Raw genomic sequence first — 22637 nt, 5'->3', positions numbered from 1 at the left:
CTTTTAATAACAGAGAGAAGCAATGTGGCATTATGTTGGGGAAACACCACCAACAGGATTCATAACACAACCCATGAGCAAAAAAAAACCCACCCCAGGCAAATTGGGGCATGCCCTTTTCCCTTTGGTTCTTGAGTCCAGCAACCCCAAATCACCCAAAGTCCCAAAAGTCCAATGCCCCAAAAGTCTCTGTCCCTGGTCAGGGCAGCCCCAGAGTTCGAAAGTTTATCTGCGGAGCTTTACCTCCCAACCTGGGTGGAAATGGGACGGGGGTAAGAGGCACCTTACGTGATCTGAAGCTGACCGCCCCATAGCTCCATAGCGGCACTCCACTCCGCCAGCCGCCCCACAAACTCCTTCGCTCAGCTGCGCTCCGCTCCGCCAGCCGCCCCACGAACTCCTTCGCTCAGCTGCGCTCCGCTCCACCAGCTGCCCCACGAACTCCTTCACTCAGCTGCGCTCCGCTCCGCTCGCCACCCCACAAACTCCTTCACTCAGCTCCACGGCCCACAAGCAGCTCCTGCCATCCACACACTGCTCCGCGTCGAAGTGCTTCACCAACCATCCCGCAAACTGCTCCACAATATATCTTCAGGCTCCCCCACTACTTAACACAACACTCAGTGAATTCAGCTTATAGTAGGGGAGCCCCAGTGCTGGTGCACTGTCAGCCCAAAGTGAGCTCAGCAGCCTATAACTAGACTTCTAATGAAATCAAAATTAGCTCTGATAGTCCACAGTGGAGAGAGGAGGAAGTGCAATTAGCATGTAAGGCCCTCACCAAGGGGCCCATGCCACCAAGTATTAATACTTGTCCCCAGCCTCTCTCTATTCACACAGTTTTGGAACCCATGACCCTTGCCTAGCGAGTGCTACTTAGTTGATGGTGAATCCCTCCATCATAACAAAAGGCCACGTACAGTTCCAAGCACAGTTCCCATAATCAGGGTAATAACAATTTATTCTTCCTGCCCCAATAACAGAGACACTGGGGATCCCCCAGCAGCCAAAGTGACCATTTGGGCAGCTATGGTCTCATTCTAGGCGTGGTGGGTGTGCCTATGCAAATGAGATCGGCCCCTGAAGTTCTTTTCCACAACTTGCCACACCTCACCACCAGAGGTCAGGGTGGAGCTCATCCTGACACTGCTTACATCTATATTCCGGAATAAGTGAAGGCAAACTGCATATAAAGCACAATTTGCTGCATCTCACAGACAGAGGCAGAATACTGGGCTCATGGTGTAGTTCCTGGGCTCTTCTGGAGGAGCGGTTGGGCACCAAAACTTCCAGCCACAGAGCTGCATCCAGGAGTCCCTGTGAGTGTGGCTCACCCAATAGTCCGTAACCCAGACTGATGGCTTCCTTGTTATGAGAAGACAAACTTATAGGTATGAACAAATTTTCCCACTGTTCCCACGTCTGTAAAGCACTTTTCGCAGCTGTCAATGCTGGATAAATAATGCCATCAGGGCAGGTGACTCACCGCAAAGATGTAAAACTCCACCTTGTGTGTGGATTTCGGTGCTATACAAACCCTAGCGCCCGCTTTTATTTTAATATTGCAGGCTGTTTTCTACTCTGTCAGTTCTTACGGGAAGTCTCTTAGCTAGACAAATGCTATAAAAATAAAAGGGACTTTTTTTCTTTAAACCCAATGTCTGTCTGATGTAAATGGGCAAACAAACATTCCAGCCTCTGTTGACAAATACTAGCACTGTCACCTGTCCCCCGTACTGTCCAGGCTGTCAGCTCTCTCTCTCTGCAGCCCCCATTGTTTCCTCCCCTGGGCCAGAAGCACGTAAAGCTGTGAGAACAATGGAAAAACAAAACTTGGGTGGGGGAGGGAGGGTCCCAGAGCCCAGGCACCAGCCCGAGCCCAAACACCTCCACCGCAAGTAAAGATCCCTGCAGCCCGAGCCCTGCAAGCCCGAGTCAGCTGGCCCAGCCCAGCCACAACTGTTTAATCGAAGTGTAGATGTACCCTTGTATGCCGTAGCCAAATCCTAGTGTGTGGCCCTGCTCAGGCAGGAGCTCCACATGCCCTTGAGCTACCAGCCAAAGGGCTACTGGTCCAGTTGCAGGTCGGGAGGGAGCTAGTGGATCCACAACAGCAAAGCTTGACCTAGACTCTGAACCCTGGTAAAAGGGCTGGGCATGAACACCTTTCCCCCCACAAACTCTCTACTTGATCCATTCTGCTGGTGCCTGCTCTTCTGGAGCTTCTGGCTGCTGCTCTGTTTCCAGCTTGCACAAGGTATTTTTTTCTGATCCCTGTACTCTTGCCTCAGGGGATGGACAACTCTTCAGCTGGACTCCCCTGAGCAGAAATCCAGGACTTGCAAGGGACCGGGGGGAAGTGACTTGCCTTTTTCTCTCTCAGAACATACCAGCTGGACCCAGCCCTTCCTCTACCCACAGCACCTTCTGTCATTCCTGTGGGATAGCCTGGCAAGCCACCACAACGCTGCTAGAGCCTGGTGGGTAGCTCCCTTTCATAAGCAAGGGAAATGCAGACTCTTGGGCTGCTGCCTTTATCTTTCCCAGTGGATTCTGTTAATCTGGTACCTGGCAGTCCCTGCAAAGTGCTGGGTGGAGCTTTGGGTGGGGAAATCTTGTTCATCTCTTCTTCAGTGGCCAACTTCTAGCCAAGTGCCTGCAGCCCAGGAATCTGTGGATTTTCAGCCTACATGCCAATCACTTGTGAGGCACAGACAAGGCTGGCAGTTGGAAGGTGGCCTTCCCATTATGAAAGTGGCAAGTATATGATGAGGAATGTTGAGGGCAAGGGAGAAAAGACCTCTTCCTTTGCCTGGGGACTCAATGCGTAAAGCAGTTCTCTTCCATAATGGGCTTGGAGAGCTATTATGAAGTGTTATATTCAAGGAGGAATTGGAAACCACCTCTGTAGGAATCTTGCCACCAAGGAACTTGAATAACATTTGTTCCTGCCTCTGGGGAAATAGTTTATGCTTTCTGCTCACAATGAATAGAAATGCCTTGTCAACCTTGAGCAGCAAATGCATCACACAGAGCCCATGGACTCGGCCCTTTAAGGTTTGACTTACATTATCCAGTCAGGTGCTTCTCAGAGCATTGCTTCATAGAATTTTTTCCCCATGATCGTGTGACCTATAATGAGCCTGGAAGAAGTTGATGAGATACATGCAAATGTGGATAAAAGAGCCAGGCTGCATGGTCAAAGTGTTTAGGAAATTACAAAGAAAGTTCTCTGCTGGAGGAACTGAAAGCAACTTCATCAGCAAAACATCTGCCTGCTGCTTCAGGGATTCACACGTCTTCTTGTGAGCACATTCCAAGAGAGACGTGCATCCCTATCTTCAGAGAGAGAAGAGAGTGCATCCGTAAAGATCTTGTTTTCTGTGTCCTTCTTGTTAGCTTTGTCCAACGCATCGGTGAAGCTTTGTTGATAGCAGCAGTGGAAAATAACACAATGAGAGACAAAACACAAATCCTTACAGAGGCCCACCTAATATCTGTCTCCTGAGAAGCAGAGCAACTTCCTAAAGTTTTGGGGGGTTAATTGTTAAAACAGACTTGCACTGTTGCCTTTGCTTAGAAAAACATGAAACTATGGAATAGGAGCCAGATTCTTATACCCTTCCTCACCCTGAATAGCAGCTCGCTCAACGTGTCTATGGATGCAGAAGTTACTGGCTGAGGTTCTTTGGTCTGTGTCATGCAAGAGGTCAGACTAGATGATCATAATGGACTACAGGTTCTGGGCTCAGAATCTATTATTTCAGTGGGGCTAAGTGTGGAAGAAGATATACTGCTTAATGCGAGTCATGAAACCAGAATTTGGACCATAGCTTGTTATTTATGTAGGGCCAGTAAAGACCAGAACACAGTCCCTACCTCAAAGAGCTTGCAATTTAATTTTAGACATGATGCTATGTGTAAGAGTAAGGAGTGAGGAAGGACAAGGATAACAACAATAAGATCACATGGTTAGTCGCTTGCAGACTTGTGTTTTCTATTGTAGAAATGGCAGAACAAACTCTAGGAATGGTGCTGAAACCCTATGGTCCTTTGGTCAAATGCAGATGCACGAGCGCTATTATTATCTAGCTTTTATTATGGCCTGTGTAAAACCAGACAGATTGAACAGGTTATAGAGCTTCCTGTTCCTAGGCCTCAGTGCCATTTTTGGAGCAATGGCAGTAAAACACCAGCTTCAGAGCTTTTAGGAGTGATGGAGGATAGAAATGGATGCATTCTCTGCATTCAGGTCCCTTCTAGAGATTTGTTTCTTCTGTGATTCCCACAAGAAGTGAACCAACACCTGTACACACCCCCAAACACACACACATTATCCTCCCAACACCTTGTCCTCTTGACACCTATCATTTTGGCACATTTTCTTTCAGGCTGGAGGTTCTTGCGTAACCTCCTCTGAAGCCATCACCCACATAATTCTGTAGACTAGTGTGAGGTCCTTGTAGATTCTGTGCTTGAACACCCAGTTAGTTAAGGTGAGGAAAAACACGCTAGAAGTTTGGATCCAATCCCGTTGCTTGCAGACCTGGCCATAGTGATGCACATATTTCTAACCTCTAGGCTGGACTATTGCAATTCTCTTTATCTAGAAAAAGTAGCAAGTAGTCAGATTTATTGCTTAAAGTCAATACTAGCATAGTCTGGGAAGAAAGCTCAGTACGATACCAGTTTCCAGGAAGCCATCTTGTGCAGTATTGTTAAATTCACCTTACACAAAAGGTGTGCTCCCTTCCTTGTCATTGTTTTGGATACTAGCATTCCAGGCACTAGCCCATGAAACTACCTTCCTAACTTGTACTAAAACATAGAATGAATGAATCTTGATTTTGACATGTTTTCTATCTGCTTATGCCATATGCTGAATTGTACTATTGCAAGGGATTGTGGGATGTAGCTTAGCATGAGTGAACAGAACTCTGGGAAAAACATAGACCCATTCAACTCTTATAACTGCTAGACATTTGTGTAATGTGGTATAAACTAACTAGATGTGCATGGCATCAGTCCTGGTTACCGGAGAGACAGTCTCATCCGCTGCAAGCAGGACCTCCCGCAACAGCTGCATTCCACCAGAACAGTGGTTCACTCAACCAATAGGAGGAGGCTTGTGACCATGGGAGACAGGAGCTGGACCAGGAACATGGAACTCGCTACCAGAACAGAGAAGAGTGACCACTGGACCTTGCTGCACTTAAAGAGCCAAATGCAAAACCTGCCTCTTTGCCCAGGCTTTAGCACCCTCAATCTCACTGATTCATAAAAAAACTAAACAAATCATAAGCCTGCTTCTTGATGGCGTTGGGGGAAGAGAGAGAGAGAACCTCATCCTCTTCTGTGTTTGCATACTATAACAGTGAGGTCTCTATAAGCATTCAAGGAATGAATGGATGGATAGGAGGCGACTTGGCATGTATGATCTGCTTTAGGCTGAGAAATAAAAGTCATACTGATGGCAAAGTTTGCAGAGTGCTCCTCACCAAAATCTCTAGCTGGTGAGCACAGAATGAAGAATTCATTAGGGTTTAGTCCTTAGTAGCCTCTGCTCCTGCCATCCATGAGTTTGCTGCTTAAACTTGGAATTGTTTTAAGCCCCATGCCATTCCCATAGTCCGTGGGCTCCTGCCGTTGTGAGAAGGCTTTGCCAAATAGCTGGGGTTTACAGCACGCTCTGGAAATAGACACACCTGGGCTTGTTCTATGAGCACTCAGATCACTTCTACCTTCTGATCTTTTACCCTGACCATGCTTTGAGATTGCCAGCACTTAATCAGACTTGCCCAGTGGTGCACAAGCTCTGGACTGTACAGCTCTTTCTTGTAGCTATGTTCAGAAGTCCTCATACACTTATTTTCTGCATTTGATTTGTACCCAAGTTGTGAATTCACACAGCTTTGCCCACCCACACAGCCTAGATGTGTGTGCACATCAGGTGTTTTGCACATGTGCAGAAGTTCATACAGAGCCCCGAGCATGGACTTTAAAAATGTGCACCTGAAACCAGCCTTGTCGATTTGCAATCAGTATAATTGCCCAGTTCTCATGCACTAAACCAGTCCTGCAGTGTTTCAGCTGCAACTCCAAAACTGCCCATTTTTAAAAATATTTTTAAATGAAAAATGTGTTTAATATAAGTGTTTGTAAACCCTTTTTTTTTTTTTTTTTTTTGCTACTCATACCTACATTTGTGTCCTAAGGTGCCTGAATTCCTTTAAGCCTGTGTTCTGCTCTTTGGAAGGAGGGCTGAGAAACACAAAAACAGTCTCCCAAAAAGTAACTTTTAACAGCCAGCAAAGATGAAAATTACTCATGCAAACTGGAAAGGCACCTATACATAAAGAGAGTTACATGAGCAGATAGTCCCAATAAATACACACTTTAATGTGCCCTAGAGGAATGGGAATATATTGGAGTCCAAAACTAGAAGGTCAAGCAATAAAACTGCATTTTACTGGAAGGGGGGGAAAACAATCTGCTCAGCATATCCATTGGATGGAGGTAGGCAATTTGGATGCTGGCATCCATCTATTCAAGCCTCCCCAGCCAGGTTAAACCAAAATCCCACATAGTATATACTACAGCTTTGCTTTACGAAAAAGGTAGATAAACTCTGGGTGGTTAACTCCTTAGGCACTGAACATTTTCCTAGGGTTTCAGATGGACTTCAGGAGAGCATGCCAAAGAGGAACAAATAGTAGGTAGAGTGAGATTCCTGGAAGGAGCCTGTCCTAACTCACCTTGCCTTTCCCCTGCTGGAAAACACTCAGTCCTAATGTGACTCTGTGTAGCTGGTTCCCAACCCTTCCTCAGACTGGGAGCCATAAGTGGGGAGGTGGGGGTCTGGAATGGCCGTATGAGAGCTGGTAACATGCCAGCTGGACCGACCTGAGGACTCTCTTCTAACTAGAAGCTGCTGCAGGTGCTCTCTCCCTGGCTGTTCTTGGTTGTTGTCATAAACTTAAGAGTGCTGAAATATAATAGAGCAGGTCCTCAAAATCCTTACACTGCTCATTTGGCAGCTGCTTTTCTTACAGGCATCCTGCACCTGCAGACAATAAAGCAAGTCATGGATGCTTGCAGTCATATCTCACCTGGGGCTCTCACAAGGTTAGCAGAAGAGAGCGGGTCAGGCAATGGAGATTTTTTCCTCAGAAATTCTGACAAACACAAATAAACTAATTTGTGTTGAAAACACCCTCAGAATTGTGACCAGGCTTGGGATGGACCTGATTAAACAAAGCCGCAAACGTATTGCTAGGAAGGAGCAGTAAACATTAATGATGAGATTTTCAAAGCAGCCCCAGTAAACTACGTGTCTAACTCTCATTTAATTTCAGTGGGATTTGAGTATCTAAATCCCTTAAAATCCTCTGAAAGTCTCAGCATAGTAGTTGTCCTTGAAGATCATTCCAATGGTGCCAGCTATCGTAATTTTACTGCAAGTATTGCAATATTGGATGTTTTATGTAAAGACCCAGTTCCTGGAATCCTGTGAGTATGTGAGAATCTCAGATATCATTATTGTTCTTGAGTTTCTAGCCCTCGTGGTTACAGATAAAAAGCTTGAAAATGTGACCTAAGGGTGCCCGAAATCTCACAAACCAGAAGGCAAATGAAAAGAAAATATTTTTAAAATCTCATGATTGTGGGCGTGGGAGGGGCAGACTCATAATTTTTGAACATTTGGGGTTGGCAATATTGATTCCATTCTGAACCTTCAAAAATACCTTGGTGAAAAAAGATTCAGCGATCCATCACTATCCTGCCATACTTGAAGGGACATAGAGAGAAATGAAATATTTATGGAGCATCATACTCTCTTTGCACTGTCCTCAGGGAATGTTTGTTAAAGATAAAAATAGATGGAAGGAGATAGGATCAAGCGCCCCCTGTTGGACACTCACCAGACTGCTGAATTGCATGTGTGAGCTTGCTGGGGCTGGGCAGAGCTCAGGTGCTGTCCCTGGGTTTGGGCCTCTAGGCACACAAACCAGGAGCAGACCTCACGTCTAATACCCCTCTTCGCAGTGGGAAACCCACGATCCAATACTCTATGCCATCTCCCTCAAGCCTCCTTAGCAGCTCTTGCGTGTTCCCCAGAATCCCACCGACGGTGTGAGACTTCTGGTTTAGAGTTTACCTCTTCAGGGCTATGTGACCGTGAAAGCTGACAGGCAGACTTTGCCCAGAATTCTAGAACCCAATTGCTTTTTACCCTGGTAGCACAAGAAATATATAGAAATATGCAAAATAATAAACACACCAAAACAAATTTCCTTGCCTCAGTTTCCTCACCACTCAAGAGAGTTCTTTGGGAGTAGGCCAGAATCCTCTCAGGAAGTCAGGATCCTTCCTCATCCCTTCTGCACATGGCTTCTCTTCCAGAATATGGAATAAATCAATCAACCAATCAATCCCCCTCTCTCTCAAATGGCTGCTGAGAGACCCTCTCTTTTATAACCTGTAGTCCAATGTTTCTCAGACTGGGGGTCCTGACCCAAAAGGGAGTCGCAAGACTATTGTGGGAGGGGTTGCGAGAGTGGCGGCTGCTGGCCAGGTGCCCAGCTCTGAAGGCCGCGCTACCACCAGCAGCAATGCAGAAGTAAGGGTGGCATGGGATGGAGGGGGATCGTCACAGCCAGAAATATTTTCGAATGGGGTCCCAGCAGCCCCTTTGTCAAGTGACTCTCTGATCAGCCCCATCAGGTGATCAGAATCCTCTACCAGCTAATCTATTACTTAGTTACTAACCCACCTGGGTAAACTGATCCTTCTGGATAGGAGCCAGCCTGCTGTCTGGAATGATTCCATTTCAGTGGGAGAGCACTTAAGCTAACAACCCTGTGTTATTGTTTTACTACCCCTTGGACTTCCAGTTCAACATGGAGGTAAAAGGACAACAGAGAAAGTAAACAAACTGCACATTCAAAATGGAGGCTGCAGTCTGGCTCAGATGCTCATAACCAGCCCCTCAGTCTCAAACAGAATTCATAAGCTGTACATAGACAATTTCCCCCTATCATCACATCTGCCTACTATTGGAGAGGAATGTGTGTGGTAGGAAAAGATTTATGTGCCTGACACAGAAAAGAAATTGTTCAGGAGTAATTAATCCTCATGAAAATATGATCCCATAGTCATAGAGACCTTCCCACGATTGTGATGTTTGAAGTGCTGGTTGCACAAATTATTGCTGTGCAAGAACACCATTTTTGCTAACCAATTAATGTTAATTCAGAGATCAGACTGATTTTAATGGAAATAGCTTGCAATTTTTAGAGCAAAATACCAGGCATGCCTAGTTAAAGATTTGCTGATCCCATTGTTTGTGTAGTATTTGAGGTTGAATTGCGCCAAGAGGAGACCTAACACACAGTCCAATTGTGGTGTTTTTTTCAGCCCTGGCGAATGTCAGCACATGTTAAAGGTGATGTGGCATTTTGCTGATCATCACTTTTTCCCTTGCAAGTGCAAAGCCACTCACTTGGCAGATAAACGATAAGAGAATTATATTTGCCAGATACTTGCCATGTTATTCATTTCTTTAACATATTCCATGGGAACCCAGAGTACTCCTTTTAGCTGTCAAGCTTTAGTGGAGGAGAGAAATTTGGGAAGCTTCACATTTAGTGGGGAGGGGCATTGGTCAGTGGTCAGTGTTTTGGAGGAATTGTGATATTAGATATTTCCTCCCTAGCTTGCAGAATTAATGATGTGAAAAGATTAAAAGTGCATGGAACTTGTAACAGCTCCATCGCCAAAATATACTAATGCAACTCCCAAATAATTGGCAGCAGATTGGTGGCCTCTAGGAAGGGAATTAAAAAGATTAGCAAGGTATTCAGTTGAAACCACATGGTCTCCGACCCTTTGAAACCTTATGGGGCAAGGAAAAGAATGTGTCCTGTTAGAAATGGGTGTCAAGCTCTTTCCTTGTTTGTGCTTCACTCAGTGTTTACACAATGTATTTTCCCATTGTTGTTCTGCTTTGTCCCATTTAGCTATAATTATACAAACCATTTTATAAGTGGTATGAAAACTAGTTTCATCCAGCTAAATATTTTAGGCAAGTCTAAGGCAGTTCATTGCTGTTGAAATTCAAAGCCCTTCAGCTCCTTTGAAACTCTAACCTTAAGCTCTAACATTTGCGGGGAGGGAGGGGGAGAGGTGATTATAATGGTAATGTGGAGCACTCTGTACCTGGAGCAGAGCTAAAGCACATCACGCCAAAGAGAAGAGCAAAATTAGATTAGAAATAGCTGGTTTACTACAGTAAGGCCTGATGGGTCCATCAGCCTATAGAAGTTCTGCTGGGTTCTACAGCTCCAGAGACGACTCTGTCTTCGATAGGGTAAATGCCCCTCCATGTCCAGCTGTGGACAGCCCAATAAAAACAATTATTAAAGCAGTTTTTTAATAATCCACACCCCTTTCCTCTTGGAGAGAGGAGGAAAGGCTAGACACCGTGGATGCTGGTTGTGTCGCCGCACTGATGGAAGGCACCCAGATATTAGAAAGGATTTAGGGGTCATTGTGGTCAAACAACTGAATGTGAGCTCCCAGGTTGAAGCTGTGGCAAAAAGAGCCAATGTGATTTTTGGGTGCATAAAGAAGGGAGTAGTGAGGAGGCAGGTTATTTTGCCTCTTTGGTGAAATTGATAGTAGAATACAAAAAACTTAATGATTAGGCTGCTGGTGTGCTGAGACCACTGGCTGTCATGCTTGCTGACCAATATTGTCTCCTTGTTTCTTTGTACTCCCCCGTTTGTTTCTGTATCCATCTGCTGTCTTGTCTTGTTATTTAGTATTTATTTATTTAGTCCCTGGGGGACTAGCTTGAAGGGGAAAGGAGTCCAGGAGAGCTGGCTGTATTTCAAGGAATCCCTGTTGAGGTTACAGGGACAAACCATCCCGATGTGTCGAAAGAATAGTAAATATGGCAGGTGACCAGCTTGGCTTAATGGTGAAATCCTAGCAGATCTTAAACATAAAAAAGAAGCTTACAAGAAGTGGAAGGTTGGACATATGACCAGGGAAGAGTATAAAAATATTGCTCGGGCATGTAGGAATGATATCAGGAGGGCCAAATCGCACCTGGAGCTGCAGCTAGCCAGAGATGTCAAGAGTAACAACAATGGTTTCTTCAGGTATGTTGGCAACAAGAAGAAAGCCAAGGAATGTGTGGGCCCCTTACTGAATGAGGGAGGCAACCTAGTGACAGAGGATGTGGAAAAAGCTAATGTACTCAATGCTTTTTTTGCCTCTGTTTTCACTAACAAGGTCAGCTCCCAGACTACTGCGCTGGGCATCACAAAATGGGGAAGAGATGGCCAGCCCTCTGTGGAGATAGAGGTGGTTAGGGACTATTTAGAAAAGCTGGACGTGCACAAGTCCATGGGGCCAGACGAGTTGCATCCGAGAGTGCTGAAGGAATTGGCGGCTGTGATTGCAGAGCCATTGGCCATTATCTTTGAAAACTCGTGGCGAACGGGAGAAGTCCCGGATGACTGGAAAAAGGCTAATGTAGTGCCAATCTTTAAAAAAGGGAAGAAGGAGGATCCTGGGAACTACAGGCCAGTCAGCCTCACCTCAGTCCCTGGAAAAATCATGGAGCAGGTCCTCAAAGAATCAATCCTGAAGCACTTGCATGAGAGGAAAGTTTTCAGGAACAGCCAGCATGGATTCACTAAGGGAAGGTCGTGCCTGACTAATCTAATCGCCTTTTATGATGAGATTACTGGTTTTGTGGATGAAGGGAAAGCAGTGGATGTATTGTTTCTTGACTTTAGCAAAGCTTTTGACATGGTCTCCCACAGTATTCTTGTCAGCAAGTTAAGGAAGTATGGGCTGGATGAATGCACTATAAGGTGGGTAGAAAGCTGGCTAGATTGTCGGGCTCAACGGGTAGTGATCAATGGCTCCATGTCTAGTTGGCAGCCGGTATCAAGTGGAGTGTCCCAAGGGTCGGTCCTGGGGCTGGTTTTGTTCAATATCTTCATAAATGATCTGGAGGATGGTGTGGATTGCACTCTCAGCAAATTTGCGGATGATACTAAACTGGGAGGAGTGGTAGATACGCTGGAGGGGAGGGATGGGATACAGAAGGACCTAGACAAATTGGAGGATTGGGCCAAAAGAAATCTGATGAGGTTCAATAAGGATAAGTGCAGGGTCCTGCACTTAGGACGGAAGAACCCAATGCACAGCTACAGACTAGGGACCGAATGGCTAGGCAGCAGTTCTGCGGAAAAGGACCTAGGGGTGACAGTGGACGAGAAGCTGGATATGAGTCAGCAGTGTGCCCTTGTTGCCAAGAAGGCCAATGGCATTTTGGGATGTATAAGTAGGGGCATAGCGAGCAGATCGAGGGATGTGATCGTTCCCCTCTATTCGACATTGGTGAGGCCTCATCTGGAGTACTGTGTCCAGTTTTGGGCCCCACACTTCAAGAAGGATGTGGATAAATTGGAGAGAGTCCAGCGAAGGGCAACAAAAATGATTAGGGGACTGGAACACATGACTTATGAGGAGAGGCTGAGGGAGCTGGGATTGTTTAGCCTGCAGAAGAGAAGAATGAGGGGGGATTTGATAGCTGCTTTCAACTACCTGAAAGGGGGTTTCAAAGAGGATGGCTCTAGACTGTTCTCAATGATAGCAGATGACAGAACGAGGAGTTCTCAAGTTGCAGTGGGGGAGGTTTAGATTGGATATTAGGAAAAACTTTTTCACTAAGAGGGTGGTGAAACACTGGAATGCGTTACCTAGGGAGGTGGTAGAATCTCCTTCCTTAGAGGTTTTTAAGGTCAGGCTTGACAAAGCCCTGGCTGGGATGATTTAACTGGGAATTGGTCCTGCTTCGAGCAGGGGGTTGGACTAGATGACCTTCTGGGGTCCCTTCCAACCCTGATATTCTATGATTCTATGATTCTATTATTTAGATTGTAAGCCTATTGGGTTAGGGCCTGTCTTTTTGTTCTGTGTTTGTACAGCATCTACCAGGCAATACGATAATACAAATAACTATAATACTGATTACAGTTCTGGTGTCCACATTTTAAAAAGAATATTGACAAATTGGAGAGGGTGCAGAAAAGAGCCACACAAATAATTTGAGGGCTGGAGGAAACGCCTTATAGTGAGATGCTTAAAGCTCTCAATCTGTTTATTTTATCAAAAAGAAGCTTGAGAGGCAACTTGATTACAGCGTATGAGTACCTTCATGGGGAGAAAACACTGGGTATTAAAGGGCTCTTCAATTTAGTGGAAAAGAGAAAACAAAAGCCAGTGGCTGGCAACTGAATCCATGCAAATACAAACGAGAAATAAGGCACAAATTTGGGTGACAAACCACTGGGGAACAAACTGCAAAGGGAAGTGTTGGATTCTCCGTCTCCTGATGTCTTCAAATCAAGACTGGATACCTTTCTGGAAAGTCTGTGTTAGCCAAACATACACCCTTGGGCTCAGTACAAGGACAGCTGGGTGTAAGGTTATGGCCTGGGCTATACAGGAGGTTAGTCTAGATGATCTAATGATTCCTTCTGACTTAACATCTAAGAATATATGAAACCACGGTGATGGGTGCACAGTTTAAGAACGCAAAGAGAACAGAATAGAATATGCATTCTCCAGCCATTCCCAGGGATGGAGTCCACAGCCCTTTGGATGATGTGATAAAGAGGTATGATAAAGGGAGTGGGAGAGGGAGGAGGATGTTCAGGAAATATTGTGTCAGGGGCCATTGACCGCTGAAAACATCAGTGGTGGGCCATACACGTTCAACTCACCTGCTGGGGGGGCTCAGAGGCTCGGGGCTTCCCCCCACAGTGGGGCGAGCCAGCGCTCGCGGCTCCAGCCCCACGGTGGGGAGCCGAAACTCGGCACCCCTCCATGAGGACTGGCTCGCCCTGCCATGGTGGGGGAAGCCCTGAGTCCCTCTCCCTCTCCCCAGTGGATGAGTTGGACATGTGTGGCCCGCAAAACAGATTAAAATGAGCAAGGGGCTGGATCCGGCCCACAGGCCGTAGGGTCCCCACCCCTGCTCTAGACAGTAAGGACAATTCTTTCAAAAGCAGCCCCTAGGTTTGGTTGCTTCTGTTTTGGGAGGACTGATCTGAGGCACCCTCGGCGTGATTTTCAGAAGTGCTTAGCCCCCCCCACCCCAGCTGTAATTCCTGGGAGCGGTGGGTGTCCAGCACCTCTGAAAATGTCTGTCTCTCATTAGATTGTGAGCTGCATAAGGCAGGGACTGGGACCTTCCCTTCTGTTTGGAAAGCTCCTAGCCCGTTATGCCACTACAACTAATAATACAGATTTTTGTGAAAGGAAGCTGGATATGAGCCAGCAGTGTGCCCTTGTTGCCAAGAAGGCCAATGGCATTTTGGGATGTATAAGTAGGGGCATAGCGAGCAGATCGAGGGACGTGATCATCCTCCTCTATTCGACATTGGTGAGGCCTCATCTGGAGTACTGTGTCCAGTTTTGGGCCCCACACTACAAGAAGGATGTGGATAAATTGGAGAGAGTCCAGCGAAGGGCAACAAAAATGATTAGGGGTCTGGAACACATGACTTATGAGGAGAGGCTGAGGGAACTGGGATTGTTTAGTCTGCAGAAGAGAAGAATGAGGGGGGATTTGATAGCTGCTTTCAACTACCTGAGAGGTAGTTCCAGAGAGGATGGTTCTAGACTATTCTCAGTGGTGGAAGAGGACAGGACAAGGAGTAATGGTCTCAAGTTGCAGTGGGGGAGGTTCAGGTTGGATATTAGGAAAAACTTTTTCACTAGGAGGGTGGTGAAACACTGGAATGCGTTGCCTAGGGAGGTGGTGGAATCTCCTTCCTTAGAAGTTTTTAAGGTCAGGCTTGACAAAGCCCTGGCTGGGATGATTTAATTGGGTATGGGTCCTGCTTTTGAGCAGGGGGTTGGACTAGATGACCTCCTGAGGTCCCTTCCAATCCTGATATTCTATGATTCTATGATTCTATGAAGGATGGTCTTGTGGCTAAGGCCATGAGCAGGCTCCCTGTGTGACCTGAAGCAACTCACTTAATTGCTCTGTGCTCAATTGCTCATCTGTAAAAGGGGGATAATAATGCTTCCCTCCTTTGCAGCAGTGTTGTGAGGAGAAATCTGCTGTTCTCTGTGAGGCGCTCGGATTGTACAGTGCCAAGCACCAGGGAAAAGTCTATTCCTAAATAGGTGTCTAGATGTAGCCAACCATGGAAGAAAATGTTGGTCTGGGTGACTTGCCCAAGGTCACACAGTGAGTCAGTGTAAATGATAGGAATAGAACCCAGTCCTGATATATGATCTCCAACTACAACCATTACACAGGACCAGGTATCTGAAATGTGGACTTGCTTTGTTGCTCTGCCAACTAGTGACTTAGGGCTTGTTTACACAGAGCCTTAGTGTATGGCAAATCAAGGTGTGAATCTACAGCGCAGTAGCTTGCTGCACACTAACTGGTTGTGTGGACCCTGCTACTGTGCACTAAAAGGTCTCTGGTGTGCTTTGATGAACTAGCAGTGTTATGTTTCAGCAACACCCAGAAACATTAGATAAAAACATAAAATGCTCTTGCTGGAAGATGGCAACATAACTCTTCTTTGTTGCTTAGAATGCAGAAAACACAAGAGCCCCAAAACAGAGAGAAACAAAGCAGGCTGCTCCCTAAAAATAGAGTGGCACAACTCACCTAGCTTACTGCCTACAAACTGATTCTTCCCTACAGAGCCCGCTAGCCTGCAAGGGTATAGAGTGGCAGCTTGTGATTTTTACAGTTTTCAATATACCACAAGCAGTACCCCAAAGCACATAACAGAACTTTTACTGCCTGGTAGCAGAGTCCACACAACCAGTTAGTGCCCAGCAAGCTAGGAGCACTGTCGATTTACACCCCAACTTGCCATGCACTAGGGGCTTGCCATGCACTGCCACTTTTGTAGTATAATTTATGTCATTCGGGGGTGTTTAAAAAAAACACCGACATGGAGAACAGGACAATGCTTTTTGTAGATCAGTTCTGTGTATTGAACTAAAAAGAGGAAGAAAAAGACCAGTGGAAAAGGGGACTGACTGCAAATGAATTTTTCAAAAGAAATGTAGGTGCTTAGGAGCCTCAGTCTCACTGAAAGTTAATGTGCCTTAGGCTTCTAGGTGCCTAAGTCACTTTAGAAATGGGGTGCAGGTGCCTAAGTCACTTACGCACTTTTTGACAAATGTTACCCTATATCTCTTGAGGGGCAGGAGAAGCGGGGAGAGAGAAAGTTGGCAGGGCTGACTCTTAGAGAGGCCAGATGGTTTATAAAACATGTCTGACCAGCCTGATTAAATTTCTCATGACGGAGTACTAAATAGGGACAATAAATGGGCTTGTCATTGTCTCCTTGCCGACAGACATGGTAGAAATTGAAAGTAGCAAAAAAAAAATCTGGGACACTCTGAGAGCGCCTGAGCCTAGCCACTCGGAGAGTTGTGAATGGAGCTTTTGATGGCTGTACTCTTGGCTTTTAAACAAAGCATGATTTGCCTGGTATCACTTTCTAGTTTAAAGCATCGGTGTCCCACTTTTTCATGTCAAATGTCAATGGCAAAAGGGAGAGACTGGCTGGGAGGTATGAATGGCAGTGCTGCCTTTGCATTGTTTAAGGTCCCAGAGAGGGTCATTTTTATAATAGCGCAATAGCCATTTACCCTCTTTTGACATAACTATAGCACTGAGGTTGCTAATCGCTGCATTGCTCATTCCTCATGCTCCTGCCGTTGGCTGGTGATAGTTATCACTTTCTCTCTTATTTTACTAGTTTAGCAATGAAGACAGGAGTCAGATGACTGTTGAAAGTTTAAAGAGCACATAAATCTGAAATCATACTGCTGTCTGGAAAAAAATTATCTACAAGTAACAGCTAGCATGACTGTAACAGAAAGAGATTAGGGGAAGAGAACTATTTTCCTCTAATTTGTTTACTTTGTGTTTTTTGTATAACCTGTTGTTTGTGTTTCAATCTTCCTCAGTGCAACGTGGGAGAGAGGAACATTTCTGAATGTAGGAGAATGTAGTTGTCAAATCACACAATGGTAGGGGGATCAGAGGCTGGTACATGCAGTGGTGCAAAGAGCTTTGAACTCATTTCTTTCAAGCACCTAGATTTCAAGTGGACTCTTGATGGTGTCCTTTTAACTGATATTTATTTTGTAGGCAGGGTACTGTCTTTCTAAAGAAATAAACTGAATCAAGCGCAAAAGTTGATTTCCTTACCTTTCTAAGATTTGTATGCAAACTCTCCTTTGAAAATTGGTCAGTTCAATATTTAATATTATCCCAAATACATATTCAATGTCCCTATGGATGGGACTTTGTAATACTACTACTTAGTCCTTCTGTAGTGCCCTCCCTCTGGGGATCTTGCACAGTCACAAACATGAATGCACTGATACTCAGAATACCCTTGTTAGAGAAGTATTGTTGTCCCCATGGGGAAACTGAGGTATGGAGCGGTTAAGTGATTTGCCCTAGATTATGTGACAAATCAGTGACAGACCAAGTAACAGAATTAATGTGTCCTGCTTCCTCTGCCTTAGCCATAATTCCTTCTGTATAATCAGTACAAATGGGAAGGATAATCTCATGCTTAAAACACAGGCATGGACAGAGTCAGCAAGTCAGGGTCCAATTATCTCTGTACTGACTCCCTATGTGACCTTGGGAAGTCACCTAATTTTTCTGTGCCTCAGTTTCCTCCACTTGAAAATTTCTCTATCTCCAGGTGTGACGTTGTGACGCTTAACTCATTGTCATTTCTGGAACATATTGAGATACTCAGATGTTGCGGTGCAAATTAAAGTACATTTCCCTAGCGTAGCAGCAAAGTCTCTGGGCAGGTTGACACTATGGGGCTAAGTCGACCTAAGTTATGCAACTCCAGCTACATGAATAACATAGCTGGAATCGACGTACCTTAGGTTGACTTATTGCAGTGTCTACTTACCTTATGCTATTGCAGTGATTTACCTTATGCTTCTCTTTCTGGTGGAGTACTGGAGTCAATGGGAGAGCGATCAGCAGTCGATCTAGACCCGCTAAATCGACCCCTGGTGGATCAATCGCCGCATGTCAATCTCCCGATAAGTGGAGACAAACCCGCTGATTAGAGTAGATGATTTTGATGTCTAACATAGGCACTCTCAATGTACCACTTCCTTGGATGGTTATCTCTACTAGTCTTTTTTCTGTATATATTTTCTGTACATACAGCCATGTTGTCTTAATAAAAAAATTTTGGCAGATATATACTACTCTTCCTGTGTTGTGGAGGTTTTTATTCACTTCTGATTGTCCTTTAAACTACAGGTATGGCATGAATTGCTTGATCCAGTTTGAAGATTTTGCCAATGCCAACGCTTTCCGTCTTCTCAACAAATACCGCAACAGATATTGTACATTCAACGATGACATTCAGGGTAAGTGCCTGTGAAATCCTGACCGATTCACAGGGAAATGCAACTGAGTTCACAAGGCCATTAAATAGACTGAGCTCAAATTTCCACTGAGCCTGATAGCGCTTATATCAAGCAATAACAATGTAAACAAAAGCACAGAAATGTATTTTAAAAAGCGTGCCTGCCATTTCCAGTAACCTAGCTGCTGTGCAAATTTCTGCAGCAGTTGTCACTGCGATAAAATGTACCATGTATGCTCTCCCAGTGTTTTAGTTAGTTCAGAGAGTTGACTTAATTTTCTGCATTCTGGTTGAGACAATAAAAATTATACTTCGCAGTTATGTAGGGCTTTTAGTCTTCAAATGCTGTCTCTGAAAAAGAGTGAAAGGAAATGCCAGTACCAGTTTCGCACAAGGCCTGTCCCTACACAAGGTGCTTCCCAGAGGTATCTATGTACACACTCCTTCCAGCAACATCCTGCAATGCTGTCTAACAGGTCCTTCGCAGCCATGAAGGTCCAAGAGCAATCAGGCCCCCGAGGGACTTTGGGGGATGAAGGTGTATGGGAGAGAGAGGTAGAATGAGCAGTCATCCTGGAAGAAGCATGTTCTGAGGAGGGATTTGGTGGAGACATGTCAGACTGGGAAAGAGAGACGTGGAGTAAAGGGGAAGAAGTCCAAGTGACAAAGAGTAGGAGAAGGACACAAAAGGGGATGGTAGGTCCATGCAGCTTGAGTGGAGTTAAGAGGACAGAGGAAGGAGGTAAGAACAGACCAGGAAGTGGGAGCCAAATTTTGCAAGGCCTTGAGAGCCAGGACAAAGCTTAAAGTTTGATTTTTTTTTATTGTTTTTTTTTTTGCGGGGGGAAATGTGGAGCTAGTAAAGAGATTAATGGGCTTGGTTGGAGCACAGGGGGAATGGACTGAAGAGGGGTGAGATGGGTGTCTGGGGGATGGGGGAGAGATCAGTAAGCCAGAGGAGAGGGCTCAGATGCTGTGGTGATAAGTATCTAGACAGAGCGCAAAGGAGAAAATTGTGGCCCAGACAAGGGATTTTGGTGAGGGGGCTAGAGAGGGTTAGGCAGATTTTTTTGAGATTTGCAAAGGGAAAAGGGGCAGGATTTGGTGACTGTCAGTGTGAGGGAAGAGAGGAAGGAGATGAAAAGGACATGGTAGCTCTGAGACTGGGGGACAGGGCAGATGGTGGGGAGAGTCCATCTAGGGAGAGGATTAACACCGTCTCTGAGGAGACCCCACAGTTGAGTGCCTGGGAGCAAACTCTGGGTCTAACTCGCCAGGGCACCCCCTGGCAGCACTGCTGGTGTGGTTCCACTGCGAAGGACAGCAGGATTTGGGGGTGGCCCAGCGGGGTTCTGCCAGCACACAGGTATTGGCTGGTCCCCTCAGTTAGGCACGTGCAGTTGCACATGTGCATCTTTGAAGATCTGGACCTTAGGAAATTGGCTCATAGGCAAAAATCCCCACATGCTAACGCAATAGACACTGCCCGCTTTCCAAACTTCCTGATCTCCCCTACAACAAAGCACACAGCTGGGGCTGGTTACATTGTAGCAGATAAGGAAACCACTGCTCATTAATCATTTGGGTAGCCATGAGCTGAGTCAGGGAAGCTAACCATTGTCTTGTGGGTTTATGAGGTTGGCTTTTAATTGTATGTCAGACAGCAAAAGGTGGGGAGGACAAGTCCAGAAGTGTGTGTGAATGCGTCGCAGGAAGCTTCTTCTAGGCCTCTCTACATTCAGTTACACTCACTTGGACTCATACTGTCTTGTAATTCTCATCCCCTTACCCATCCCTTCTGAATTTGGCCACTGAGTCTAAGCCAGGATAACCTGTATACCACAGAGGTGTAGCGCAGGTGTGGGATAAAGTAGGGGGAGTCTGACTTTAATTCATACCCTCCTGTTTTCTGCTTTTCCTGCCTTTCTTCTGATCCCTTTGTATCTCAGGCCTTGTCTACATTTCAAAGTTGTGCCAATTTAACTTAAATCGGGTTTTAAATGATTTAGTTAAACCAGTGCTCAGCCCTGTGCGTAGACACTCTTGCTTCAGTTTAGCTCAAGTCATTAAGGAATAGATTTACTTCAACCTGAATTCTACTTATATGTATTTAACTTAACAGTGTCCATACAGGGGTTTGCACGGGTTTAACAAAATCAGATTTAAAAACACGCTGTTAGCTAAAATGGTGCAACCAGGCTAGAGTTGCACCAGTTCAAGCTTCTTGGCCAAAGTCACAGGGGAAATTCACCATCAGTAAGTGGATATGAATCTAAGGCCTGGTAAACACGTAAGAGTTAGGTTGGTATAGCTGTGTCAGGCAGGGGTGTGAAAAAAACCACATCTCTATGCTACCCCCAGTGTAGACAAAGCTATGTTGACAGAAGAGTGCTGCTGTCACCATAACTACCATCGTTTGGGGAGGCAGTACAGCCGTGGAAAACCCCATTCCATTGGAGTAGGCCGCATCTACACCGCAGGGTTGTCCCGATTTAGTCTCTGTAGTGGAGATCCAGCCAAACAGGAATCCGAGAGGCTGAGCAGGTCTGACGAACGCCCATACTGAAGGTGTGTGAAGAATGTATAAATCCCACCTCTCAGAATCCCTTCGGCCTCCCTTTCTTTGCCCCTGGGTGGCTGAGAGAAAAGACACCATCTCCTGAAAGATGAATTCCCACCGTTGTTTGGTTAACAATACTGACTTCCTTCAGAGAGCATCCTAACACAACACAGTGAGAGTGACTTCGAGGATAAAAACCCTTCTCCTGCCCTGGCCGGCCTGCTAATGGGGAGTGGGAAGTTTGCCATGTATGTATCACAGACTGGGAAGAGGTGATTGTTTTTATTATGAAACCCATTAGCCCAGGCCTGAGGCAGGGGCTGGCTCACAATGCCCTGCTGTGTGGGAGTTCCCCATTCAGGGACTGCTCCTCATTTCTCCCTGGGGGAGATGACATCACTGCTTTCCCAGCCTGGTCTCGGTTCATTCATGGGGCAGCAGCTGGGATTTCAGCTACAAGGGATTATTTTTTGACTGTTCCCTCACCCCGTTGAAAAGTCAGGGATGTGCTAAGCAGCAGGATAGAGAGGCAACGGGAATATCCTACCCTTCTGTGGTTTGTGTACATCCCTGACCCACAGACAATGGGGAAGAGAGAGGAGACAATTCAGAACTCCTGCAGTGGGATAAGTGTTGTGCACTATTGAGACAGGGCTCCGTACGTTTCTGCCTCATCACTATATAGAGGAAAGCACCTGTTGAATTAAGCAGAAGCCCATCAGAGCCCTTCCTCATGCCAAGGCTAAAGCTACATGGCCACGTGCCTCGTTCACTGTGCACTGAAGTGTGTGATGATCCAGTGCCATCAAAACCAATAGAAGTCTTTCTGTGGACTTCAATGTGGGTGGCCTGGCTTACACCGCTGAAATTTTTGTGCAACCAGCACACAGTTTTCTATGTCTTGGAAAATTTTACACAACAATGGATCAAAGGAACAGGTCTTGCCAGGGCCCCTTGCTTTGCTTCAGTGAAGGTACCTGTCACATGGATCAGGGCCAAGAAGCTCCACTTATTTGCAGCACACAAAGAATACAGATGACTTTCATGGGCTCTGATCATCTGCCATGCCCAGAGAAGTACCTAGTAGAAGTGGTTGCTGTGCAAAGTGTATCTATGGTTGCAGAAAAAAATATCATGTGCTCTTGACAAGTCGTTTATAGCATTTGATCATGTAATGAAGGGACTGTATCATGCATATAGACATAGGGGCAGAGATAAGGTGGCGTGGCTGTCCCTACTTTGGCATTTCTTTACTTTTGAGTAACGTGGATGTTCTCTTTACATTAGTTTTTTGATGGAATAATAATATTTACTAAGATTTTTCAAAAGTGACCATTGATTTTGGGTGCTTCTATTTCTGGGTGTCCTTATGTCCAGCCTGATTTTCAGAAAGAGCAGCAAACCTACCCTCTGCAAATGAGACCTCTTCAAGGTGTCTGAGGATGAAAACCCCAAATCACTAGCCACTTCTGAAAATCCTGGCCATTTATATAAAGTAGTTGCAGAATGAAACTGGAATGTACTCTGTGCACAGGGATCATTTCGTTCCTCAGAACTTCTTTATGCCGGCTCAGAGTCCTTGGACTATAGGAGAA

At 45.6% G+C, this 22637-nt stretch overlaps 1 protein-coding gene across 2 annotated transcripts in view; it reads left to right on the top strand.

Moving 5' to 3' along the window:
- ME3 (malic enzyme 3) overlaps nt 1-22637 on the top strand; it is a 183756-nt gene that overhangs the window by 137753 nt on the left and 23366 nt on the right. For both annotated transcript variants that reach the window (XM_073336628.1, XM_073336618.1), the window contains one exon: nt 18374-18483. In XM_073336628.1, coding sequence (XP_073192729.1) covers nt 18374-18483 — 110 coding nt within the window. The remainder of the gene's footprint in view (nt 1-18373; nt 18484-22637) is intronic.

Source organism: Lepidochelys kempii, chromosome 1 (assembly GCF_965140265.1).
Source record: "Lepidochelys kempii isolate rLepKem1 chromosome 1, rLepKem1.hap2, whole genome shotgun sequence".
NCBI lineage: Eukaryota > Metazoa > Chordata > Testudines > Cheloniidae > Lepidochelys > Lepidochelys kempii.
This window is presented reverse-complemented; position numbering and strand designations above follow the sequence as displayed.